We start from the raw sequence: 26,924 nt of genomic DNA, 5'->3' as shown, positions 1-26,924 counted from the left end.
CGGCTGTCCCATCCGACAGGAAGTGTCCTGCAAGGCTGGCCTAGGCCCACCCATCTCACTGGCTCTTTTGCCATCTTCTCACTTTCTTCCTACATCTTCCCTGAACACCTACTGTGCGCCAGGCAGGAGTCCAGGCCCTAGGGATTCAGGAGTAACCCAAACAGACCCAGTCCCTGTTGTTGAACTTATCTCCCGTGTGTGGAAAAGCAGAGGACAGGGAATATTTGTTGACCTAAGTTGTTCACAGCGATCAATGCTGTAAAGATAAAGTGAGCAGGAGAGAGGGGGTGGTGTGATGGCCGGAGTGCAGTGGCTGCGGGGAGAGTGTGTGGCACCACGCTCAGTCACCCTCAGACTGGAAAAGGATGCCAAGTAGAATGAAGGCCCCAAGCAAGGGGAAGGGCCAGAGCTCTACCCACCTGCGGTGGGTCCAGGCTAAGATGTGTGTCTTCCAGTATCCTGGTTCTCTGCTGTTGTGCCCCTACTTGACGCCTCAGTAGGGGTATCCCTTGACGCCTCAGGCCTCAGTTTCTTTATCTGTAAAATGGTCCTTCCTTCAACAGGCATGTTCAAGAATTGTTTGAGAACTGCAGCTGAAGCCCCAAGCCAAGGTCAGAGCATAATAGATGTTCAGTGGCTGGCAGCCATCCATGATTTCTGTTATCCTTATGATCTGCGTTGCTTTCCCGATTATTTCTGGTCCTGCCTAGTGGGGCCGAGAGCTCCACCAGCCAGCCAGCCATGCAGCCAAGGGCAGGAGACCGGCTATGGCCCTGTCTTGTCTTGTGATTTTTGACAACTTCCTGCCCTTCCTCAGGCCTCAGTTTTCCTGTCTGTACAATGGGGTGGGCGTGTGGGGTGGTTACACCCAGGTCCCTGATTCCACATCACTGCAGGTGCTTTTTGTTTCTCCAAGTCTAAGTTCAAGGTGCAAACTCCCAGACTCTGGAAGGAGGAAGGCCACATAAATATTTCAGGCAGCAGATGTACCTGGCCAGCCTGGAATGTGAATGTTTAATATCACATCCTCATTTAGAGGATGTTTTTTTTCCCTCCAGCTGGCTGGAAAATCTGTTAGTCCTTGACCCCTCCTCAGCCCAGGAGGCCAAACCAGGAGGAGGAGGTGAGCCTGGTTCTGGGGGACTGGGGTGCAGGAGGGTGCTGGGTCAGCCTCTTCTCACTGGGGCCTGTGGGAGGACATGATTGTATGCATAGGAATATCATGGCTTAGAGAGAGTCAGGGACTGCATACCCTGAAGCACAGGGATCCTCGCTGCTGGAAAGACCCTTAAAAAGGGGGGGAAAGGGGAGAAGAGGGGACTCCCAGAAGGGCCTAGGGTCTGGGAGGGGGGTGGGATAGTCAGAACAGTTGGGTTCACCAAGACCTGTGCCCCCACAGCCCCCTCTGGGGTCTCTCTGCCCCTCCCCCTTGCCTCCTTCCCCCTCTTCAATTGCTCCTTCACTCCCTGCCTTCCTCCCCTCCCCCACATCCCCCCTTCTTTCCTTCTCCCTCCTTTCCCTAACCCCCCTCCTTCCTCCCGCCTCTCACTTCTCTCCCCTCCCTTCTCGTCATCCTCCCTCTCCCCCTCCTCCTCCCCGCCTTCCTTTCTCCCTCCTCTCCCCCTCCTCTCCTCCACCCTCCCCACCGCCCCCTCCTCCCCTTCCTCCCGCCTCATTAGGCGCGGCCGCGGCGCGGGGCCCATTAGCGGATCAATTAGCCGAGGTCGCCGGCGGCGCGGTCGTTAAGCGCGGGAGGCCGCGGCGGGGAGGGGGCCCTGGAGACCGCACCTCCGCCCGCCCCTGCTTCCCGGCTGCGATCACCTCCCTCCCCCCACCCGCCCCAGGACCCTCTGGTCACGCGCCCCACAGCAGACTCCAGGGCCCTTGCTTTACCCTTCCCAGCCCTCGGGCGGGATGGGGGAGCTTCGAGGCCCAGAGGGACACCCCAGGTCACAGCCGTGGTGTCCGTGACTGGGCAAGGCCCCTTTTTCTTTGGAGAAGCCCCCTCACCCCCACCCACCCAACGCCCTTCATCTGCCGGCAACATCAGTAATAATACTAATAACATCAGCTGACTTCTCTTGAGCCCTTGCAGGCTTTCTGCTAATCCTCGGAATAATTTCTCAGAAACAGATCAGACAAGTGACTTCACTTTCCTCTCTGCCTCGGTTTCTATCCACACACCCGCTGACCCATTTTGTATTTTCCCAACGCATGTGTCTATCTGGCCACAAGGGTGGGGACTTAAGTCTTTCTTTTTCCTTCCCTGCTGTCCACAGGGCTCAGAGTAGGAGCTCAATAAGTTTAAAAAAAAAAAAAAAAGGAAGAATGAATGAATGGGTGAGGCTGTGCTAAAGCACTTTCTCCAGAGTCCATGATAGGATCTTCGTGACAACAGTGTGATTATACCCATTTCACAGATAGGGAAAACCAAGATCTAGAGCAGTGAAGCTGCTTGCTTGCTCGAATCACCTTGCTGCGAGAGGAAGAGCCAGGATTTAAGCCCACGCTGGAGACTCTGTGTCCAGAAACATTATGGGATGTATTAGTAACAGCTGCTGTTCCCATCCCAATTGAAATTTTATAGTACCAGGGAAACTTGCTTTGTGAGGGAAGGTCAGAAAAATGACTTCTCAGGGTTTTGGGGGATTAGAACCCAGGGGAGGGGGAAAAAAAATCACTGTTCCAGAACAGCATGTGCAAAGGTCTCTATTCAAGGAAAGGCAAAATGTTTCAACCTGGCTCCAGCCTGCTGAGGAGGAATAATTAGAATGGTGGGTAGCAGATCCTCAGGGTGTCCTGGGCCTAGAATTTATTCCTAGGGCCACAGAGGCCACAGATAATCTATTCTTGAAAACATTTTTTTAAATTGTGAGCAAAAAAAAGATACCCCCCCTGCTGGGATTTCCCTGGCAGTCCAGTGGTTAAGACTCCATACTCCTAATGCAGGGGTTCGATCCCCCGTCTGGGAACTAGATCCTGCCTGCCACATGGCAAAAAGATAAAAATTGTGAAGTAGAACACACAGAAGAGTGCCCAGGTTATCATTTGATCAATTATCACAAAATGAATACACTCGTGTGATCAGCCCCCAAGCTTCCATCGTGGGTAGAAGTCCACTTGGGTAACCCCATAACATACGAAACTATATAGGTCACTTGCGCCTGTTGTTCTTTATATAAATGGAATCACACAGCATCTTTTCTTTTGTACGAGGCTCCTTCAGTGTTTGTGTGTGCTGCAGGTGTTGAGTGAGGTGGTTTCTGGTCCTTTTTCTGACTGCATAGTATTCCAGGGGCAACTGGTGTCACAAATTACCCTTCTACCCTTTGATGGACAGCTGGTAGTTTCCAGTTTGGGGCAATAATGACTTATTACAGCTGCTCTAAACACTCTGGTGGCATGTCTGTTGGATGGATCTAACACTGAAATCCAGGGGGATTGCTGGGTGCCAAGCAGTCTTTTGGAGGCAGATGTTAACAGTTTATACTCCCCAAGTCACAGAGATGAGTTTTGGGGTTTTTTGCTGTTGTGGTTGCAGCATGTGGGATCTAGTTTCCCGACCAAGGATTAAACCCTGGCCCCCTGCATTGGGAACACAGAGTCTTAACCACTGGATCACTGGGGAAGTGGTTGCATTCACATACGAGGATACATGTTAACCAGGGAGTGAGTGGTTTCATTACATTGATTTTTGCCTGTGATCTGACTGTAGTGGGGGAGGGGGTAGGGTACAGAAGGAGGGTCCTCCTATCCCCTCTCCACCTTCTTTCCCTGAGGGACAGAAGACATTTTCTCTGAAGTTGGGTGTCCATCACCACCCCTTCCCTCTTTCACTGTACCCTTGGCTGCCTGGAAAGCCACTGGATCAGGCAGATAGTTGAGAATTCCTTGGTCTCCTCATGCTCCCAGTCCCTTGAGAGTGAGTTCTATGCCACGAAGCCCTGGCAAAGATCTTGCAAGATGGAAGATATTGCAAAGTCAAAATGACAGCTCCCACTCTCCGACCCATTCCCTGCCCTCAGCCCCATATCCTGGGTGGAGAGACTGATGTTCTCTTGACTGAAGTGCCAGGTGCCCTAGGAACTACCTTTCCTCCTGGCTCCCCCTCCCTAGGTGGTCCAGCTTGGATGCAGGGGCATAAAGGCAGGCTCCACGTGGTCCTTGGAGAGTTGAGGCCCAGCCAGGAATCAGTTCTCTGATCTGGAAGAAGCATGTGTGTGTGCGCACAGTGACTGTTCATGGTCTTAACATCTGTCTCTTAAGGGTGAAGAATTTCACTTAGGAACCATCTGGCCTGAGGCTCAGAAACCAGTCCCACCACTTATGCCCAGTGACCCCTTAGCTTTTGAGTCCTTTTGCCTGTCAAAACAGCTGACCAGACCTCAAACACCTAGGCTTTGCTGTGTGACCTCCAGCCTCCATCTGACCCTCTCTGGGCGAGGCAGTGAGTTCAGGAACTAAATTATATTTACAAGCTGGACTCGGGTAGGACTTTTCATATGCAGTCCCATAAGAGAGGATGGGGGCTCAGGCTTGAAGGAGGCCCCCTCCTGCCCTGGGAAGGGGGTCACCGCGGGGCAGCCCACAACACAGAGGCAGAAACACAGCAACCAACCTTCTCACGTCTTTATTTGAAAGGCACAGCTAAGCCCACCCTCGATACAGCATTTTCACTTCTCTCCGTAGAGATCAAACGACTGAACACAACAAAAGCTGACAGTCTAAAAGGCTATATACAGACACAGGTGTGGGTGTTGCTTTTTTTTTTTTTTCCATTTTTCTGTCTTTTTCCTTTTTTTAATATCCCTTTTCTTAAAAGACAAGCTAGTATACTGGAAAAGGGAGGGGGGGAAATAAAAACCAAGACAACTTGAGTACCCTCATCTTTATTCGGGAAGGGGAGAAAGGGAATTCTGAGTTGCTGGCCCCACTCTGTTCCCCTGGGGCTAAGATTGCTGTCAGTGGCCCCTCTCTTTTGTGGGTGCAGGCATCAGGAACTCATGGAGGGTGAGTGGGTGGGAGGGAGAGACGCAGGGTGCCCAGGGTGGGGAGGGGCAGCTAGCATTGTGTTTGCATGCAGTGCCAGGATGGGAGGCTGGGTGTCCCCCGAGGTGGGGGTCCCCCCTGGCGGGCAGACTGTCAGTTACATGTGTGTGAATCAGGGAAATACAGGGGGTGTTGGACCTCTCGAGGTTTTGCTCCCTTAGGACCTGGCCTCCCACCTGCATCTCCAGGCCTTAGCTTGCCTCATCTGTGGTATGAGTGGGTACTGACCCATTCAAGCTACAGGGGAGGAGGAGGGAGGCCAGGAATTGGGGGTAGGAGCCGAGCCAGGGTAGGGCACAGAAGCAGGGCGACAGCCCCAGCAGGCAGCTACCATAAATACTACCGGAGTTTGGCCAATCCCAAGCTATTACTGTGTCTCGCGTGCTGAACCTTCCTCTCTCAGTGTCTGTCTCCCCTCTGTCCCACCCCCCACCCTCCCCATCCCAGCCGCCCACTAATCCGACTTCTCGCCGTCATCCTCCTGGTGGGTGTCACCGTCATGCCCGTTTTTGTCTTCCTTGGAGAGGTGGGCCTGGGAGCCCAGCGCCGACAGAGAGAGGAGGCCGGTGCCCGCGCTGACCGCCGGCAGAGAAGGGGGCTGCAGCCCCACAGGCAGGGGGGTCAGGGGCAGGGCCAGAGCCTGCAGCTGAGACAGCTGGTGGGCTTGGAGCTGCTGCTGCAGTACACAAACAGGGGAGCGTTAGCCCCCTTGAGCCCACCTGTCCCTCCCCTATCCCCCCCGCCAAGACCTCAGACAAGACATACTCGGATGATGGAGTTCAGCTCAGGAGCAGTGACCTGCTTAGCCCTCTCGATGGCTCCCAAGACCTGCTGCTGGTGCTGGAAAGTAGGGGGTGGGGGGTGGAGAGGTGTCAGATGATTCACCCCATCTTGCTAGGATTTGTGGCATGGAGCCCAGAAGAAGCCCCACTCCCATCTTCACTGTTAGAGCCCTCCCTCTCCATGATTTCCCATCTCTCCCCTCGGGAAACTCCCCTCTCCCCAGTGGATTCACCAAGCCTCAGTCTCTTCATCTGGAAAATGGGATACATAGAGACGCACAAAGGGCTTGGTACCAGAATCTTAGGAAACTGTGGACTATGACCAATGCCGCACGCAAAGAAGTCAAAGCTTCTAAGAGCTCAGACCAGGACTGCTAATGGAAGAGATCTGAGGTCTGCTAACCCAAGTTCCTCTTCCTCCACAGCCTGGGAAGGCCCAGTGAATTCTGGCAGGACTGGGTCTAAGTCGAGGTTCGGGGCAATTCCCCAGCTTTCCCTGAAAATTTGTCTCTCTGGCTATCAGATGCTAAAATCTGCCAAGTTCCTTTTGTGCCTTGGCTACCAGGGAGCCCCTGCTATGAAAGGAAACCATAAAGCTAGATCTTCAAGGTCCTAAGAACCCCCTTCTCTGGGGCTTCCATGGTGTCCTCCTGGAATTGTCCCTGGGCATCCCCTGTGGGACCCCAAGGTACCAGCAGAGTTTAAAAAGAAAATGATGAATTATCAGCAGTAAATCTGGCAGAGAGCAGAGGGGCCTTACGTGACCCAGACGTGTGTGTGTGCGCATACAGTGGGTTTCACACTGAGAATCCCAGGAAACAGAAGAGGAAGAGTTGGGTACGTAGTCCATTTGTGTGTCCATGTGCGGTATGTCTATGTGTTGCATCTGTGTGTATGTCTGTTGCATCTGTGTCTGTTTGTATGTCTGCCTCTGTGTGCGGAGTGCCTTCCTGTACCCCCGACGGCCGGCAGGACCAGGCAGATGAATCTCAGGAAGGTGAAAGGCAGAAACAAAATTCTTGGTGCAGTGTTTGGCATTGTAGCTGACATTTTTACAGTGCAATGACTCACACGGCTGGGAATTCCACAGCTGGGTGAGGTCCCTCCCTTCACCCCTGGGGTTTCTCCTGCACAGACTGGCTGAGGGCTGGGAGGTCCAGAGAAGGCAGGCATATGCCCTGGGGCACGCAGATGGCTACAGAGGGGCGGGGCTGAGGGAAGTTCAGGGTCTATCTCCTCCCAGCAGACACCCCCCCCCGCCCCCCCACCCCCGGGGCTCCGCTCACCTCTTGGGACAGGTAGGGCAGGACCTGGGCACATATCCCATTTAGCCTCTTGACGATTTCAGCCTGGAACACACAGACACTTCAGCCCTGGGCAGCAGCCTGCCAGGGCAGGTACGGACCAGCCCTGGGAGGCCCAGTGGTTCTGTCTAATCCAAGAGGAGGCCGGCTCGGCCCAGGGTCATATCAACTCATCAGGCCCATGGGCACCTGCTCAGCAGCAAAAGTGGCCCCTGGGGCTGAGCCTCTGAGGGTAGCTAAGAGCCCAGGACAGAGGGAAATCCAGGCTCAGTGGCTTGGAGTCTGGGTGGCCCTGGAAAGATGCCCGATGCCTTGTAGGTAGTGAGCATTCTGTGGGAGGGAGGGAGGAAGAGATGGGGGCAGCTGGCATCAGAATTCTATAACACACCTGAGATAGGGTTTGGAGGGTGGGTTGGCACGTCACATTACCCCCCTCTCCCAGGGCTGTCACAAAAGAGACACAATGGGGTGGGGGTGGCAGGTCCTGGGAAAGCCTCTGCCCTCCCCCTCAGGGAGAAAAACCTCCCAGGGAGGCCTGAGAAAGAACAGAAGTGGGGGGGCTCTGGAGGTAACAGGATACCAAGGCAGACTTGGTGCTCAGCCAAGGGATGGCGGGTTCCTACCTGCCTGGGCAGGGGGTGTGGGGCGGAGGAGGGGGGAAGGGGGCATACCTGCTTGTGCATCTCGATGTTCAAGCCATAGGACATCTCGTAGTACTGTATGGGGGGGAGACAGAAATGGGGGCGGGTGAAGGATGTGGGGCTCCAGAGACAAAAGACACAGGGGAAAGTGACAGAGAGAGACAAAGAGGGGGAGAAAGGGAGAGGTAGGGGGAGGGGAGGGCAGGCGAGAGAGATGGAGGCGGAAGCGGGGAGACACCCACACCTGGAGCTGGGGCCCAGGTGCCTGGTGAGGATGCTAGGGACACCAGTGGGGACCTGAGTGCCCCATTTCTGGAATAATGACCTCACCCCCTACACACACACACACACACACACACACACACACACACACACACACACACACACACACACACACACACACACACACACACACACACACACACACACACACACACACACACACACACACACACACACACACACACACACACACACACACACACACACACACACACACACACACACACACACACACACACACACACACACACACACACACTCCAAGGCTCCTAATCTTTCATCTTTATGTGTCTTGTCTGCGGGTGGCCCCGGACTCCAGGGAAGTTTGTCTTCCTGGGTATAAATAATCAAGGATAAACAAATCCTGTTGGGTCTGCCTCTGGGGCCAGCGGCTCCCTCTCCTCACGCCCCACATGTGACCCTGCCCCTCCCCTGCTCTAAACCCTCCTATGACTCCCCATCACCCCCCAAGGAAGATGGGGGGAGAAAGCCAGGTTTGTGCGGCCTCCCCTCTCTGCCCCGCTGGCTCCTATCCAGTCACCAGGACCCCAGCTGCAATGCTTCCTTCTCCGTGCAGCCTTTCTCCAACGGGAGCACACCCTTCTGGAGTCCCCCAGCCCCATCCCTCTGAGTCCAGAGGTTCCTTGTCCAGCTCTGCCTCCCCCATGGCCCGGGGGAAGTGGGCTCTGGGCTGGACTGAGGCAGGGGTTTTAATGCAGAAATCACCACTTGGTGCATAGGAAGCAAAGCAAGTGATTCCAGCAGTGTGCAGGGGCAGGGTCTCCAACGTCAGGCCCAAGAAGGCAGTGCCGCCCCCTCCCTCCCTCCCACCCACCCACCTCAAAAGAGTGTCAGCCTCCTGCCTGGGGAGGGGGCCCTTCAGGAGTCCTCCTCCCAAGCTTGGACTAGGAGGGGTTAAGCCTGGGATGCTCAGACAGTGGGGGTGGGGAGGGGAGGGATCAACAACATCCCCCCCCACCCCAGTTCCTGGCTTTCACAGCCACCGGCTCCTCCGCTGCCAAGGACAGCCAGGGACCTGGCAGGCCCAGGCTGCAACCCGGTGGTTTGGCACCTCGGCCACTGCCCGGGCCGGCAGCCAGGCCAACAAGATGAACTCAGCCCGGCCAGGGGCTGGCTGAACGGAGAGCAGACCCTGACTCCTCGCACATCCCAGAGGAGATGGCTAGGGTTGAGACAGCAGCTGCCAGTGCTGGAGGGGGACCTGGGGTCCTCTGGCCCTGCCCACCGGACCCCTGGGCTGGCTTACCATCACGTAATGACGCTGCATTTCTGACTTCTCGCTGGCCAGCTTGTCACATTCGAGTTTCAGACTGAAGAAGAAGAGGGGGAGGGCCGGGGCTGGGATGAGGTCCCCCCCATTGTGCAAGGGAACCCCAAACTTTGGTGAGGGTCAGAAAGAAGGGGGGGAAGGGGAGCCTCAGGTGCATTAGCTGGAAACTGGGGATGATGAAACCCATCTTGAAGAAGTGGGGCGAAAACAATGAAAATAATAAAAACAGAAGTCAGAGTAAATACCCTGACTGTAGGTCAGACAGGGATTCAAAGAAAACTTTTTCCTATCGTGAAATCCAACGGGGTCAGGGCTGTTAACGTCAGTCTCCTTTATAAAGATGATGCAATGGATGCTCAGAGAGGTTGAGTGAACAGGCTCAAGGTCACACAGCCAGGAAGCTGGCTTCAAAGGTCATACTCCCACCCACTGGGCAAAACTCTCCAGCAAAGAAGGAATAGACAGACTTTGTTGAGAGGTTGCAAGGGCCCGGAGCCCACTGGTAGGGCTCTGGACTGAATGCACTTAGGAATCTTCAAAGGCACCCAGCCCCTCTTGTGACCTCTGATTTCCCTGGCTGGGGGGAGGGGTATAAACTTCCATCACTGGGTAATAGAGTTGGTGACCTCCCTCCTCTCTTGGGTTGCCCCAGCAAGGATGAGCTTTGGACATTTCTCAAAAGCCCCCAAGGGGGTGTCAGGGTGACAGGTAGAAAGGTGAGGGCACAAACGCAAGCTAGATAGACTGGGTCCAAAGTTCAGCCCCGCCACTCTGATGCTGTGTGACTCTGGGCAAACGCCTCTACCTCTCTGGGTCTTGGTCGCTGAGTCTGCTGAGCTCCAGCCTCCCAGGGTGGGGTGGTGAGGACAAGATGAATTAAGACCAGAAACGTTCTTCATGCTGGCATACAGTAAGTACCCAATAAATACTTCATTGATCTTGTGGTCACCCCAGGAGACTTAAAATTTCGTTCCGCCAGACTGACCACGACTTGTATACCTGGCTTTACAGGTGAGCCACACTTAGCCTGATTCTCTTTAAAAATGTCCATGTGTGACCACCATTAAAAATAAACTCAGGCAATTTCATTCCAAATTCGGCATTTCTGGCCTTTGCTGAGGGACTGGTAGATACTGTGACAGCCCCAACACGGTAGAAGCCCTCAGTGTGCAGCAGGAAGCCCAAGCCCAGCGAACGGAGACTGAAGCTCAGAGAGGGGGTGTGACCTATCTGAGGTCACACAGAGCTCTGGCACCATCTCTAGAATTGGATCGGCTCCAGTGGTCACTGTGATGTGGGCTTGGGCCAGGCAGGGAGAGGGGACCCCCTGGAGAGACTCAGAAAGGCCAGATCTGTTGCGCGAAGCCCCTAAACCCTCCATATCACAGGATCAGAACAAAGTCCCTAGGCCTGCCCTTCAATCATCTATGCCTCTGATTCCTCATCTTTGAAATGGGCACAATGATAGGACAGCAGGGAAGACGAAACAAAAGGATGGATGTTCACTCTTCAGCAAATGGGGAGAATGGGCAGTACCCCCTAAAGAACAAATATATCACTCTTTCCAATTTCTTCTTGGAGAAATCCCAGGATCCTTCAAAAAATACTTCTGTGTGGGTAAACAGGTCCAGGGAGGGCCCAAAACCCCAGTGATATATAAATTCCTCCTCTGATTCCCAGGCAAAGCCCCCCTCTGTAGCAGAGCCTTGAGGATCTGCTTTCTTCAACCCAGAGATAGGGTATAAATCTTGCTACTTTGTTGCTGTGCAACCTCAGAAAATCTCTGGGCTTAAGTTTTTTCAAGTGCAAAATGAAAATAAAAATAGTTCCTTTCTCTTTAGATCAGGCACATGGCAAAACCCTTTAGCAATGTCAGATTCAATTCTGGAGGGAGAATCACCTTCCTGCTGGGTGACAGGAACTCTCTCTCCAAAACCAGGCAGAGAGATAACAGGCTACAGATTTGGGGGTGCGTGGGTGGAGGGCTTTGGGGAGGTGGAGAATCAATCACCAATTCCAGATGCTGGGGGAGTCTTTTATCCATTGGTGTGGGGGTGGGGAGAGGAGCCCTAAAGCCAGATAACTGAGTCTGGGCAAATTATTGACATTTTTGATGCCTCAGATTTCTCATCTACAAAATGGGACTGTCTTAAAGACTAAATAAATGAATGTCATATCCCTGAAGTGGTAAAGACAGTGCCCGCCACCTAAGACCTTCAAGGTCTCTATTTTTTGGAGTCTGTATATAAAGCAGAGGCCACAATCTCCGCTCCACGCCTCAGTCTGGGGCAAGGGGCTCCATCAGAGCAAGGGGCTCCACCTTCTCCCAGCTCCCAGCCCCCAGCTCACCTGTGGTACTGAGCCTGCAGCAGTTGAAACTCATCTTTGATGCGATCGCAGGAGTCCGAAGTAGTGAATTTGAGTTGCTGGGGGAGGTGCGACGAGCCCTGTGCGGAGGGGGCGGCGGCCCGGGTCAGGACCCCACAGGGCAGACATCCACCTCTCCCCCACCAAGGAGGCCCCAAGGCGGCGGCAGGCGCAGCTGCAGCGCCCCCCCCACCCCTGCCCCACTTCCCGGGCCCGTGTTTACAGCTCCTGGCGCGGCCCCCGCCCTCGCTTCCTGCCCCCGCCTCTCCAAGGGGGGTGGGTGCGCCCGGAGTCGCTCGTCCCCCGCCACCCCGGCTGTGGGGGTGCGTCTGAAGGCCCGCCCTTGGTGGGGGCAGGGTGCGCCCTCTACCGCGCCTCCAAAGCGCCGGGAGGGGGTGCACTCTGAGCGCCCAGTTGCCTCTGGGGGGAGGAGAACGCGTCCTAGAGAGACCCCCCCAAGTTGGGGGGGAATGAGGTTTCCTAGCCTAGTCCCCTTGGGGGAGGGGCCTCTCTCACCGCCTGAAATTTCCGGGGGGGGGCACCCCTGATTCTGAGCACCCTTCCTCTGGGCCGCGCTCTTCCGGGAGGGGTGCGCCTCGGGTCTCCCCCGACTCCCGGACCCCGAAAGCACCCCCAGCCTTAGAGGTGCCTGGTGGGGCTTCCGGGGCGCCCTAGGCCTGAGGCCAAGGCCGCCGAGGCCCAGCCTGGCTTGGGGGGGTGCCCAGGGCCCGGGCTGGCGCGGGGTGGGGGGATCTAAGCTGGGAGCTGGAGGGGACCTGGCTTGGAACCAAGGGGGGGTGCTCTGGTCCCGGAAGCCGGGAGGGGGGCCGGGAGCTACGGGGGATGGGAAGGAGTCCGGGAGCTGGCGGCGGGGGTGGGGAGTAGCGCTGGGCCCAGAGCTAGAGGGGACTGGGCCCAGGAGTTGGGGGGGAGATGCCGAGCTGGGAGCTGGGGGTGGGGGTAGCCCGGCTGGGATCTGGAGTTGGGGGCGCAGGGCTTGGACCTAGAGAGGGGGGCTGAGTTTGGCCCTGTGGGGGGGGGGGCAGGGCCCGAACCTGGGGGAGGGAATGGTTCGGCTGGGAACTGGGGGGACTGGACCGGAACCTGGGGGGACGCAGGGCCCAGAGCTGGGGGGATGGCCCGGCCAGGAACTGGGGGGTGCCGGGCCCGGATGGGGTGGGCGCCGGGCCGGCGGGCCCCGCTTACCGAATGCCTGCTTTGTGGAAACATCATGTCAGTCGCGGCGGGGGGCGCGGGCTGCGCCCCGGCTGTGCGCCCCGGCTCGGGCTGCTCGGGGCGCCGGCGGCCGCGCCTTTGTCCCGGCGCCGATCGGGAGCTCCCGGGGCCGCCGCCGCCGCCGCCTCCCGCGCCCGGCCTCGCCCGCTTCCTGCGCCCCCTCCCCGCGCGCCCGGCCCCGGCGCGCCCCGGGCCCCGCTTCCTGCGCGCCCGGCGCCCCTCCCCGCCCCTCCCCGCCGCCCGCCTCCCCGCACGCCCGGCCGCCGCTCCTATTGTCTAATGGCGGCGACGCCGGCAGTGGCCGCGGCCTCGGCTGCGCGGAGGCTCCGGCTCCACCTGCTGCTGCAGCCGCCGCCGCCGCTTCTGCTTCCCGGGCCCCGTGCGCGCCGCCGAGGGGGGGGGGGCGCGCGCCCGGGGAGGCCCGCGGATCCCCACCCATCCGCCTCCCCCGGGCAGGCCGGCGCGGTGACCTTGGGCCCGGCGCGCCCCCGCCGCGCCGCGGCCCCTGCTGGCCGAGTGGCCGGGACGGCCGCTCCTGGGCCTCGGTTTCCCCGTGTGTCAGAGCCGGGGGGCCCGGCTGCCCCAGCTGCCCCCAGCGAAACCGCCGGCGCAGTCATGGCGCGACCCGGACGCGTGCCATGGACATGCTCTGTAACCTTGGCTCACGGGATGTTTTCTGAGCCTCGATTTCCTCTTCTGTAGAAAGGAGGTGGTGATAACCACCGAGCTTCTGGGAGCCATGGCTTCCACACACATTTATGGAGCGCCTACTGTGTGCCAGGCCTCGCTCCAGGATGTGGGGGTGGGAGGGGATACAAAGTCCCGGCCCTGGTGGAGATGACACGAGACACAGAGATAAACCCATGAACCGCATCCCTAGCAGGTCAGACAGTGGTAACAGCTATGGAGAAAACAAACCAGGAGGGAGGTCAGAGGGCCTCCTTGGCCTCTAAGAGGACCCAAAGGTGAGAGAAGGAGCTGGCAGGCTATGCGGGTAGTGGTTTAGTCAAGGAGGCAGGGACAGCCAGCACAAAGGCACTGAGGCAGCACGGCCTGGCACGGGGTGGGGGTGGAGTGCTTGGGAGGAAACGAGGGCAGGGAGGCAGGGCCAGCAACTTCACAAGCATTCATACAGGGCCCCAGCTCCCAGAAGGGCTGTGCTCTGGTTAATGATCTGCCCTTGTGGTCTCTGGAAATTCCTAAATAATTTTTGAACAGGGGTCCTCACAGTTTAGTTTTGCATTGAGCCCCACAGCTTCTGTAGCTGGTGATAGCGGGGGACAGATGTTACAGGGCCTGGTGGGTGGTGGGGAGGACCTGGGCTTTTACTCTGAGAGTAGTGGGAGCCCTGGAGGGCTGTGGGCAGAGGAGGGGCCGGGCCTGACTCAGGCCTGGAAGAAGCTATTGAAGTAATGCACGGTGAACCCAGTGCAAGTGTTAAAATACACAGGCTTTTAATAATCACCATCACCAGCATCATCAGCTGTGCAGTTTGCCTCGTTGATGAGTTTGACTTCTTTGGGCCTTGAATTTTCCCATCTGTAAAATGGAGTTAGGACCCTTGTCACCTTTCCTGGGCAGATGAGGGGTTAGGACTAGGTGGAGATGAATAAGCAAAACTGAAGCCCCTTCTGCCCCCAAAGCACCTGAAGATAAAACAGCATTTTTAACACCATATATTTTCAGTTCAGTCGCTCAGTCCTGTCCGATTCTCTGCGACCCCATGGACTGCAGCACATCAGCCTTTCCTGTCCATCACCAGTACCCAGAACTTGCTCAAACTCATGTCCATCGAGTCGTTGATGCCATCCAACCATCTCATCCTCTGTCGTCCCCTTCTCCTGCCTTCAATCTTTCCCAGGATCATATTTTTTATTTCTTTTCCTTAGTTTTCAGTTCAGTTCAGTTGCTCAGTCATGTCCAACTCTTTGCGACCCCATGGACTGCAGCACGCCAGGCTTCCCTGTGCATCACCACCCGTTTTTAGTTTAGTTCTTTTTGTTTTTCCCTGGCTATTCCATGGAGCTTGTGGGATTTCAGTTCTCTGATCAGGGACTGAACCTGGGCCATGGCAGTGAAAGCCCTTAACACCGTATTTTTTAAAATAAAAATTAATGCCAAAAAATTCACCATGAAAAAATATCAACATATGAAATAGTAAGGTAGGATCCAGTGGGACCAGAGATGAATTAAGAAGGTGTGGGGTTTCCCTTAATTCCAATGCTGGAAGAGAAAAGTTGCAAATTTTTAGTAAGTTTACTGTTCCTGGGCTAGTAACCCTGGCAGTCCAGTGGTTAGGACTCGTTGCTTCCACTGCTTTGATTGGGGAACCAAGTGGCATGGTTGGGGAAGCGAATGGCAAGGCCAAAAAAAAAAGTTATAGAAAGTTTATTGTTCCTAACCATCCTGGAATATGTGTACCCCACAAATTGTATTGGAATCCTGGATGGGAATGGGCTACAGAGTTTTCGTGGCCCTGGGCAAAATGAACATGCAGGGCCTCTGGTTCAGAAAAGATCAGGAATTTTAGGATCGTGACAACAGAGCATCAAACTAAGTGCAAGTCCTTTCCTTTTTTTTTTAAAGTGTTTATTTGGCTGCATTCATTGGGCTGGTCATGTGGGTGCCCCAAGGCATATAGAGGCTTCGTTCCCCAACCAGGGATTGAACCCTAGTCCCCTGCATTGCAAGGCAGATTCTTAACCACTGAACCACCAGGGAAGTCCCAGGCCTTCCTTTGAAGGCAGAGTCCTGTAGGGCTGCCCGAGTCACAGGCCCAAGAAACCAGCCTTGCTGCCAGTCCTCTCCACCTGCCTTGGGGACCAGACAGCCTTTCTCCGGGAGACCACCTGCATCCAGGCAGGCAGTTCCCTGTATTCAGGTGCTTGGTGACCATTTTAGCAGACCAGACTTGGAGCTGGTCAGACACCTCAGTACAGTGGGGGTAAGGGCTGGGCCTTTCAGCATGTAGAGAAGCCCAGAATTGAGACCCAGGCTATGAATAAACCAACCCACCTGTTTTAATTTTTTACCAGTCTCTGTTTTAGCATTTTAACCCTGCCATTATACCCATTTTAAGAATGAAGAAATGAAGGCACCAAGAGGTTAAGAGACTTGGCCAAAGTCACACAGATGGTGGGTGGCAGTGCCAGGAGGTCAGCCCAGGTCCCTGGGCCCTTGATGTCTATGCGATCCTGGCCCTCTGTTCATTGTTCGGTTGCCAAGTAATGTCAGACTCTTCGTGACCCCATGGACTACAGCACGCCAGGCTTCCCTGTCCTCCACTATCTCCTGCAGTCTGCTCAAACTCATCCATTGAGTTGGTGATGCCATCCAACCATCTCAACTTCTGTCACCCTCTTCTCCTTTTGCCCTTAATCTTTCCCAGCATCAGGGTCTTTTCCAATGAGTCAGCTCTTCGCATCAGGTGGCCAAAATATTGGAGCTTCAGCTTCGGCATCAATCTTTCCAATGGGTATTCAGGATTGATTTCCTTTAGGATCGACTGGTTTGATCTTCTTGCTGTCCAAGGGACTCTCAAGAGTCTTCTCCAACAATACAATTCGAAAGCATCAATTCTTTGGCGCTCATAAGAACCTCATGGACAGTATGAAAAGGCCTTTTTAGGTGCAGCATAAAGGCAAAGCGTGGTAGGGAGACTAACTGGAGAGGAGACTAACCAGATGATGGAGGACCCTGCTTTCTGATCTGAGGAGTTGTGGTAGTCCCTGGAGGGAACTTGGGAGCCATGGAAGACTTTAGAGCAGGGTTTGTCAGTTACCACTCTTAACATTCTGGCCTGGATCATTCTCTGGGGTTGGCTGTCCTGGGCACTGTGGGGTGTGGAGCAGCATCCCTGGCCCCCACCTATTCAATGCCAGGAGCCCCCCAGCCCCAAATTCCCTGGGGCAAAGTTGCCCCCAGCTAAGGAGCACTGACGTAAAACAGCAGAGAGAGACCACCACGGCAGGTGGCAGAAGATGCTTGCCGGTAGTGGGAATGGATATAGGCAAGTCAGAAAGCCAGGAGACCAGACGGGATACCTAAACTAAGGTTCAGGAGAGGCCCAGGCTGGCTCAGGCCCGCTGTCTGGAGGAGCTTTGGGGGCAGAAAGAACAGAATGCTAGGGACTTCCCTGGTGGTCCAAAGGCTAAGATTCCACACTTCCAATCCAGAGGGCCCAGGTTCGATCAAGTAGTGAGTCTTGACCTAGAGAAAGCATCTATGGGGGTTCATTGTCATCGTCTTACAACTTCTGTAGGCCTGAAATATTTTCAAAGTCAAAAGATGAGTGAAGAAAATATGGATTTCCTGACTTTATGGTCAGATGCTGGTCTCTAAATGTCAAGAAGAAGCAGGGGGACTTCCCTGGTGGCCCAGTGAATAAGAGTCTACGTTTCCAATGCAGGGGGCCCAGGTTCCATCCCTGATCAGGGACTAGATCCCTTGTGCCGCAGCTAAGACCCGGTGCAGCCAAATAAATAAATAGTTAAAAAAAAAAAAATATGCCGGTGGGTGGGGGAAAGGCAGGGCAGAAGGCTGCAGCCCAGGAGGGAATAGTCTTCATCATATAATCAATTTGTGGGGGTAGGGGGGAACTGGGGCTTTTGAAGACCTTACTGTCAGAGTAGCTGTCATCCACACCCCTCAGCTCCTACCCATCCCCAGCTCTTTTCCTTTCCCTAGGGTTCTCTGGCCACATCTGGGGCCAAGTTGGGGCGGGGACCTGTCTTGTGTATCCAACAGCCTGAGACCAGCCTTTCGGCCTGCTTACAAATGAGCGCTGGGCCCCGAGGCCTCAGGGCAGAGCCAGGCGCTGGCTGGCCTTTGATGGATGGGGCTGCGGGGCCATTAATCAGAGGCGGGGGAGGAAACAGGTGGCCGCCGGCAGGCGCGGGGACCTCCCTGTGATAGGCCTGGTGGAGCGGGGGCCTCAGCTGTCCGGCCTAAGCTTGAGACCCTGGCTGTGGTAACCTGGCTAGGTGACCCCGGGACAGTATAACTTTACTGCTCTGTGCCCTAGTCGCCCCCCTCCCCAAATGGAGCTGTTATTCATTCATTCTCTCAGTCAACATTGATCGCACCTCCTGTGTGCCTAGCGTGGTTGTGAGTGGTTTACAGCAGTGATTAAGGAGGAGGAAAATCCTTTCCCTCGCAGAGCAGACGGGCTTTAAAAACTTGACTCAGGTCCCGCCCCTCCTCTGCCCACAGCCCTCCAGGACTCCCACCTCCCTCGGGATAAAAGCCAAGACCTCTCTCCAGCCCACAAGGCCCCACTTGACCTGCCAAGTCCCCTCCCTGCCCTCCCCTCCTCCCTCTCTCGTTCTTGCTCACTCTGCTTCAGACACACGGGCCTCCTCCTCCGCAGTGTCCTCCAACATGCCAGGCAGGGTCCTGCCCAGGGCCTTTACACTGACTGTTTGCCCCATCTGAAAAGCTCATCCCCGCATCCCACTTTGGCTAATTCCTTTGTCTCCTTCCAATCTTGACTTAAATGTCACCTTCTCAGTGGGGCTGTGTTGTGACTTTCCTGTTTAATTCTGGTAGGGCTGGCAGAGGATATATAGGGAGACACTTTCTTCAGGCATAAAATTTAAGAGGGCACCAGAGCTCAGTCAACAAGAGACGTACTATTTTAACACGTTTAGTACAATTTTAAAATTGTGGTAAAATACACATAAGATTAGGGCTTCCCAGGTGGCTCAGTGGTAAAGAATCTGCCTGCAATGCAAGAGACCTGAGTTCAATCCCTGGGTTGGGAAGATCCCCTGGAGAAGGGAATGGCAACCCACTCCAGTATTTTTGCCTTGTAAATCCCCTGGACAGAGGAGCCTGGAGGGCTACAGTCCATGGGGTGGCAAAGAGTCGGACCCGAGTGTGCATGAGCCACCATATGAAGGTATTATTTTATTTCCCTTGGGTGTATACCCAGAAACGGAATTGCTGAGTCAGAGGGTAAGCTTATGTTTAATTTTTGAGGAATCGCCAAACTATTTTCTACAGCGTCTGTAACATTTTACATTCCCAGTTGCAATGTACAAGGATTCCAGTTTCTCCACATCTTTGCTAATAATTGTTATTGTCCTTTAAAATATGTATAAATACATTTTTATACATATATATGTGTGTTATCTACCCTTTATAGGAGATGTGAGGTTATATCTCAATGTGGTTGTGATTTGCATAAGGCAATATTTGAACAAATCAAAAGTAAATGACAACATTTCCGTGATGAACAAAATTTCAAAATTTTAAATAAAAACAGGATGCAGGGACTTCCCTGGTGGTCCAGTGCCTAAGAGTCTGCACTCCCAATGCAGGGGTCCTAGGTTCGATCCCTGGTCAGGGAAGATCCCACAAGCCACCACTAAAGATCCTGTGTGCCTCAACCAAGACCTGGAGCAGACAAAAAAAAAAAAAAAACATTAAAAAAAAAAAACAAACACACAACTGGATCCAGCTCGGTACTTGCCTATCACCCACTTTACTTGATTCCCTCTTCCCAGCCCTGGGAGCAGCTGCTGCTTGTCCTTCATCCTCCCTAATCCAGTAATGAGGTTAATGTTCCCCCACCCCTCCCCATGCAGCATGTGGGATCTTAGTTCCCCAACCAGGCATCAAACCCTTGCCCCCTGCAGTGGAAGCTCGGAGTCCTAGCCACTGGCCTGCCAGGGAAGTCCCGAGGTCAATGCTTTCTTTACTGCATATGACTCACCACCATCTGATATATGATGTCTTTATGTATGTATTTGTTGGTTTTCTGCACCACTAGAATGTTATTTTCAGAGGGAGGGATTTAAAAAAAGTAACTATTATATTTGATTTTCAACGTTGTGATAATTTCTGTTGTGTCTGTCTGTTAAGTCACTTGAGTCCAGTCCGACTCTTTGCAACCCTATGGACTGTAGCCCACCAGGCTCCTCTGTCCATGGGATTCTCCAGGCAAGGATACTGCAGTGGGTTGTCTTTTCCTTTTCCAGGGGATCTTCCCAACCCAGAGACGGAACCCGTGTCTCTTACATCTCCTGCATTGACAGGTGGGTTCTTTACCACTTGGGAAGCCCCAATTTCTATTGTACAGAAAGGTAAATGTTATACATATATATATTTTTTCATATTCTTTTTCATTATGATTTATCACAGGATATGAATATAGTTTCCTGTGCTATGCAGTAGGACTTGTTGCTTATCCATCTTATATATAATAATTTGCATCTGCTTATCCAAAGTTCCAATCTTTCCCAAAAAAAGAAATTTTTGTCTGCCTCAGATATAGTTGTACTTCCAGCACATAGAACAGTGACTGGCTCACTGTAAATACAGAATAAATGATGAAGGTGCATGTTGTTAGGATCCACTGGGTTGTTGGGAAAATTAAATAAGATAGGTCCCAGAAAGCATTTAGCACTCGTGGCTGATACATGACATCTGGTATTCAAGGTTTATGGCCTGATAGAATCCTCTGATTGGCCAGGGTGGGTCACCTGATTACCATAATTCAATGTTTATTGTGTGAATAGATGCTCTGATTGGCCAGATTTACTTCATATGATTTTTCCAAATCTGTTAAAAGAGGAAATGAGTGATTATTATTACGAACTACTGTTTTCCTTCTCCCACCTTCCTTTGTTTAACAAATACCTCCTATTTGCTGTGAGAAAAGGGTAGGGAATAAACTGACATTAATCAGGCAAAAAAAAACAGATGACCTTATTCTTTATTATATAGTTCCCATGGAACTTGACAGGGAAGGCCTCTCTGAAGAATGGCTGTTTAAGCTGACAAAAAGGATTAAGTCCATGGGAAGATCTTGGGAAGGGCGTTCTAGGCAGAGGGGACAGCAAGTACAAAGGCTCTGAGGTCAGACCAACCTTCCTTCCATGTTTACGTGCTTTGCAGTGTAATGTTCATGCGTGCGTGCATGCTCGTGTCCGACTCTTTGTTACCACATGGACTGTAACCCCGCCAGGCTCCTCTGTCCGTGAAATTCTCCAGGCAAGAGTACTGAAGTCAGTTGCCATTTCCTCCTTCAGATTCTTCAGCTGTCAACATCATTTCCCTCAGTTCTGTAGCCTCTCACCCCATTTAGGATTTTTAGAGTGCAAGTGACCAAAAAAGAACAAAAAATGAAATGGCTTATACATTTATTTATTTTTGGCTGCACTGGGTCTTCATTGTTGCACATGGGCTTTCTCTAGTTGCAACAAGTTGTGGCTACTCTCTAGTTGCGGTGTTGCGGCTTCTCATTGAGATGGTTTCTCTTGTAGTGGAGCACCGGCTCTAGAGTGCTCGGGCTCAGAAGCTGCGGCACACAGACTTAGTCACCACGTGGCATGTGGGATCTTCCCAGACCAGGGATCGAACCCGCGTCCCCTGCACTGGCAGGCAGATTCTTAACCACTGGACCAGCAGGGAAGTCCCGAATGCAACTTTTGAAGGAGATAAACCTCTCACTCCTCTCTCCTGAGTCCAGCCCTGCAGAGAGCATGTTCGGGCTACAACTCATAAAACCCGGGAAAGAAAAACAGACAACAGTATTGATGCTGTGGATGGCCCAGGCCTCCTGCAGGCTGGGAACCTATCTAAGTCTTCACACGTTTGTTTACTAGTAACTCATTTTGCAAATGGGGACAAGAAAGGCTCAGTGAGAGCGTGGCCCATCTGGAGGTCACTCAGCCTGGCAGGGGCTGGGAACACAGGCCTCTAGGCCTTGACACCGCACCCCCAGGGCCCAGCTTGACAATGAGTGTGTTTTGTTTTTGTGCTTTTCCTTCTCCCTGGAGCTTCTGGTTGCACCCTTGGGAGCCTGGCGTTGGCAGGTCCGGGAGCAGCTGTTGGGGTGTTTAAAGACTTTTAAAAGGTCTTTCTCAGCCTTTCCCTGGGGCTGGGTATAATTAGGTGCTGAGATTAGGTGCTACCCCCAATGGGTGTGTCTCTGGGGACACCTGGGGACATTTGGGGATTATGGGGAGCAGGGAGGCGTGGCTGCCCACCTGGCCCGCCCTTCAGAGGGCCCCACAGCCTCTCCTGAGACACCTAAGGGCCAAGTGCCAGCAGCTGCTTTGCAGCTGGTGGGCTATGTGACTCTGGGCAACTCTCCCTCCCTCTCTGGGCCTCTGCTTTCCCATCGATGTCACAGTTGAGGGTGTAGTGCAGACCCCACAGGGCCTGTATGGCTGTCCTCGCTCCCTGGTGCCTAGAGCCCTCCACCCTCCCTTAACAAAATCAATGGCCCCTTCACTGGAAGAGGCGGGGGTCTACCAAGCTCTCGCATAACCCCAATGCTGTTCTGAGCCCTTGAGGTGGGCAGGACAATCACTCCCACTTGACTGCTAAGGAAAGTGAGGCCCAGAGAATTTGAGAAACAGACCCAGGAGCACACAGCCTGTGAATGGAAGAGCCACGATTTCAACCTCAGTCACCATCCTAGGCTTCCTTGGTGGCTCTGATGGTAAAGAATTTGCCTGCAATGCAAGAGACCTGCCTTTGATCCCTGGGTTGGAAAGATCCCCTGGAGAAGGGAATGGCAACCCACTTCACATTCTTGCCTGGGAAATCCCATGGACAGAGGAGCCTGGTAGGCTATAGTCCATGGAGTCGCAAAGAGTCAGACATGACTGAGTGACTAACACTTTCTTCACCATTCTAAGACCACTAGCAAATATTTCCCGACATGCTACTGAATGTGGGCAACACTTTTAGTGTTTTGCATGAATGCTGTGGAATAAATGGTGTCCGCCCACTCCCTGCCACATAACAAGCCGGTGATGAAGCGCTGACCCTCAGTGGGAGAGTATTTGGAGGTGGGGTCTCTGGAAGGGGTTAGAGTTAGATGAGGCCTTGAAGGTGGGGCCCTCATGGTGGGATTAGTACCCTTCTAAGAAGAGGAGAAGGGGTGAATTCCCTGACAGTCCAGTGGTTAGGAGTCTGTGCTTTTATTCCTGAGAGCCCAGGTTCAATCTTTGGTTGGGGAACTAAGCCTCCCACAAACTGCTCCAGCCTCATCCCCCAAAAAAGAGGAGGCCAGAGCCCTCTCTCCCTGCTGCGAAAATACAGCGAGAGGTGTCTATCTGCTATCCAAGAAGGGAGCTATCACCAGACTCTGACTGTACTGTCGCCTTGATCTTAGACTTCCAGTCTCCAGAATGGTGAGAAAATAAATTTCAAGTGTTTAAATCACTCAATCTATGGTATTATGCTATAGTACCCCAAGCAGACTAAGGCAATGAGTTACATAATTTAATCCCCAGAATAATCCCAGGAGGAAATGGTTATAACCAAGGAGACCCAGAGGCTCAGAGAGACCAAGACACACCTCTAAGGTCACACAGCCAGGAATCCACTGACAGAGATGAGATTACAACTCTAGTCTGGCTAGTTTTCAGTCCCACATGTGTCTCCATAAACTTTCCTGTTGTTGTTCAGTCGATAAGTCGTGTCTGACTCTTTGCAGCTCCATGGACTACAGTATATGCTAGGCCTATGGTTCCACTGAGCGCTTGATAGACAGTAATTTTTTTCTTTTGTATGCAGTGGGTTTTCCTTGTGGCACGTGGGCTCCCTGTGTGGGTTTAGTTGCCTGGCGGCATGTGGGAAAAGGGTAGGGATCTTAGTTCCCCAACCAGGGATCAAATCCCTTGTCCCTTGCCTTGGAAGGTGGATTCTTAATCACCGGACCACTAGGGAAGTCCCAATAATTTCTTTTAAAAGTTCATAAATTCAAAGACGTTCACCAGTTCACAAATGTGGAGACATACAACACGCACGGACACACACACTCACACACGCCGGGACCCCATCTGCTCAGGGATGAGTGGATAAGTAGCTCCTTTCTCTACCAACTGGACTGCCCACCTTGGTCAGCACAGAGCTTCCAAGCCTTTTTGCATTAAATGCAAATTAATTGAAAGGAAATTTTAAAATTGAGTCCCTCAGTTGCACAGGCCACACCTCAGGTCCTCATCAGTCACTGGGGACTGGTGGCCACCACACTGGAAAGTGCAGGTGGCTGTCATCAATCACCATGGTCGGACATTCTATGGAGAGCCTGGTCTGGAATGTTCTAAAGCAGTGGTTTTCATCTGGGGGTGATTCTGTCCCCAGGGGACACTGGGTGATGTCTGGGGACATTTGTGGTTGTCAAGAACTGAGGGGATCCTGGCATCAAGTGTGAGGAGGCCAGGGAGGCTGCTCCACACCCCACATGGCCCAGGACAGTCCCCACAGGGAATGACCCAGACCCCATGTCAGCAGTTCTGGGGGGATCCTGGGATAGGGCAATGAATCTCAAACAGGTCCCCAGACCAGCATCCCCTGGGAACTTGGAGGAAAGGCAAAAATCTCCATCCCCATCCCCCAGCCAGGACTACTGTTCACACCCGACAATGCACAGGACCGCCCCCATGGACTAGACCTAGTGTTGAGTGTGTGCTCAGTCGTGCCCTACTCTGTGTCCCCGTGTACTATAGCCCACTAGGCTTCTCTGCCCATGGAATTTTCCAGGCAAGAATACTGGAACGGGTTGCCATTTCCTACTCCAGAGGATCTGCCCCACTCAGGGATGGAAACAGCGTCTCCTGCTATAAAGTGAAGTGAAGTCACTCACTTGTGTCTGATTTTTTGCAACCCCGTGGACTGTAGCCTGCCAGGCTCCTCCATCCATGGGATTTCCCAGGCACGAATACTGGAGTGGGTTGCCATTTCCTTCTCCAAGGGATTTTCCTGACCCAGGGATCAGACCTAGGTCTCCCGCATTGCAGGCGGATTCTTTACCATCTGAGCCACCAGGAGCCCCTAATCCTACATGGTTATATACTTTTACACTGAAATTGATGGAAATGGGGTGAAAGACGCCATGTCCCCAGTTGCCCTGGCCACATCGCAGGAGCTCAGTGGCCACAGCGACGAGCATGCCGGGCAACACCAAGTTTGAATATTTCCATCCCGGACGGAAAGTACTGGTGGGCAGCGCCGCGTGAGACCCTCCTCAAAGTCAGTCCAGGCTGCCAGCGCGCGCTCCATCCCCGTGACTAGGGCGCCGAGGCTGCGATTCCAAGACTGTCCACAGGGGGGCAGCGTGTCCCAGATCCCGCGCCCGGGGCGGAGGCAGAGCTGGGAGCTGGCAGCCATCAGCTTGCACATACTTGGGGAGCGTCCACCGTGAGCCAGGCTCTGTGCTGAACACGGCGCTGCACACTATACGACCTAGTCCAGGTTACCCCTCTGCGCTTGGAAACTGGTGCTGGGGTTGTCCTGGGCACTATGGTGTGTGGAGCAGCACCCCTGACCCCACCCAGGCAATGCCAGGAGCCCCCCAGTCGTGATGACCACAGATGTCCAGTTACTCCCCAGTGTACCCCAGGGGGCAGAACTGCCCCAAGAGGATCCCCTGAACTAGGGGATTCCATGAGCCCCCCAGGAGACTGGGTCCCATGGCCATCTGACCTCTGAGGTCCTGGGATGATGCACACATTTATTTTATTTTTATTATTATTTTATATTTATTTTATTTTATTGGCTATGCTGGGTTTTCATTGCCGTGCTCCCTCTTCTCTCATTGCAGTGGCTTCTCTTGTTGCGGAGCACAGGCTCTAGGATATATGGGCTTCAGTAGCTGCAGCACACAGGCTCAGTGGTTGTGGCCCGTGGGCTTAATTGATCTGGTGTGTGGAATCTTCCTGGACTAGGGATCAAACCCAAGTCCTCTGCATTGGCAGGCAGATTCTTATCCACTGTGCCACCAGGGATGTCCAAGACACTGCTCACATTTAAATACACACCTTAGTGGGAGGGAGGGGAGGTGACTCATACATGCTGGGGGTCACCCTGGTTTACACCATCTGAGCATTGGAAATTTATTCTGGTGTATAAAGTGAGGGAGGGATCAAATTTATTTTTCCATCAAATAATTAATGCAGAATCTCTTCCCCCCTCTAGGACACTTAGATCTAGATAATTCTCTGTGGGGGGCCATCCTGGGAACTGTGGAGTGTGGAGCAGCATTGAGGCCCCACCTACTCAATGCCAAAAGCCCCCCACAGTGTGATGACCACAGATATCCCCTGACATCACCGGTGTCCCCTGTGTGCAGAATCACCCCCAGTTGTGACCATCAGAAATGTCCCTGACATTGCTGGCCATCTCTCAGTGGGGCAAAACTAGCCCCCGCTGGGAATCACCATTCCAGTGAATGGACTCATCACACACATCAATATATTTTTTAAATACTTATTTATTTATTTATTTGACTGTGCCAGGTCTTAGCTGTGGCTCTCAGGATCTTGTTTTAATCTTTTTTTTTTTTTTAGTTGCAATGTAGGAACTCTTAGTTGTAGCATGTGGGATCTAATTCCCTGACCAGGGATCAAACTGGGGCCCCCTGCACTGGGAGTGCAGAGTTCTAGCCAGTGGACCACCAAGGATGTCCCACACACATCAATATTTAAATTATGAACTAAGATAGAGTGTAGGGAGTTCTCTGGTAGCCTAGTGGTTGGGATTTTAGACTTTCACTGTTGCAGCCCAGGTTCAATACCTGCTTGGGGAGCATCCCACAAGCCCCATGGTACAGACAAAAAAAAAAAAAAAAATCAGTAAAAGAAGGACATGAACAAAAAAGATGCAGTCTGTAAGGATTGGGGAAGGACTTCAAACTTCTTTAACCATGACATCTTCACTCAGTAAAACTAAATTAGTTAATTAGAAAATATTTATATACATGCTCAGGACAGATATTTTTAAAGCATTTTTAAAAAATTATTTATTATTTATTCGGCTGCACTGGGTCTTAGCTGTGGCATATGGGATCTAGCTCTCCGACCAGGAATTGAACCCTGGCCGCCTGCATTGGGAGTCGGAGTCTTAGCCACTGGACCACCAGGGAAGTCCCAGGACACATATTTAAATACATACAGCACCCCAATAAAAGTTGTCCAAGATAATACTTCTCCTTGCCCAGCACGATGCATTATAC

The 26,924-nt window shown here is 53.2% G+C and overlaps 2 protein-coding genes across 2 annotated transcripts; both read right to left on the bottom strand.

Annotated features, from left to right (window-relative positions):
- Nucleotides 1–4,614: 4,614 nt before the first annotated feature.
- TLE5 (TLE family member 5, transcriptional modulator) lies at nucleotides 4,615–13,252 on the bottom strand. The gene is made up of 7 exons (XM_043912035.1): nucleotides 12,923–13,252; nucleotides 11,699–11,796; nucleotides 9,326–9,389; nucleotides 7,807–7,851; nucleotides 7,118–7,180; nucleotides 5,815–5,889; nucleotides 4,615–5,725 (listed from the first exon to the last, which is right to left on the bottom strand). The coding sequence occupies exons 1-7, from the start codon at nucleotides 12,947–12,949 to the stop codon at nucleotides 5,504–5,506; spliced, it is 594 nt and encodes a 197-aa protein (XP_043767970.1). The 5' UTR covers nucleotides 12,950–13,252; the 3' UTR covers nucleotides 4,615–5,503.
- Nucleotides 12,951–25,093, bottom strand: LOC122700728 (translation initiation factor IF-2-like). The gene is made up of 2 exons (XM_043913796.1): nucleotides 24,911–25,093; nucleotides 12,951–13,538 (listed from the first exon to the last, which is right to left on the bottom strand). Exons 1-2 carry the CDS (start codon nucleotides 25,091–25,093, stop codon nucleotides 12,951–12,953), a joined length of 771 nt encoding a protein of 256 aa, XP_043769731.1.
- Nucleotides 25,094–26,924: the final 1,831 nt, after the last annotated feature.

The sequence above is a fragment of the Cervus elaphus genome, chromosome 9 (assembly GCF_910594005.1).
Source record: "Cervus elaphus chromosome 9, mCerEla1.1, whole genome shotgun sequence".
Lineage (NCBI taxonomy): Eukaryota > Metazoa > Chordata > Mammalia > Artiodactyla > Cervidae > Cervus > Cervus elaphus.
This window is presented reverse-complemented; position numbering and strand designations above follow the sequence as displayed.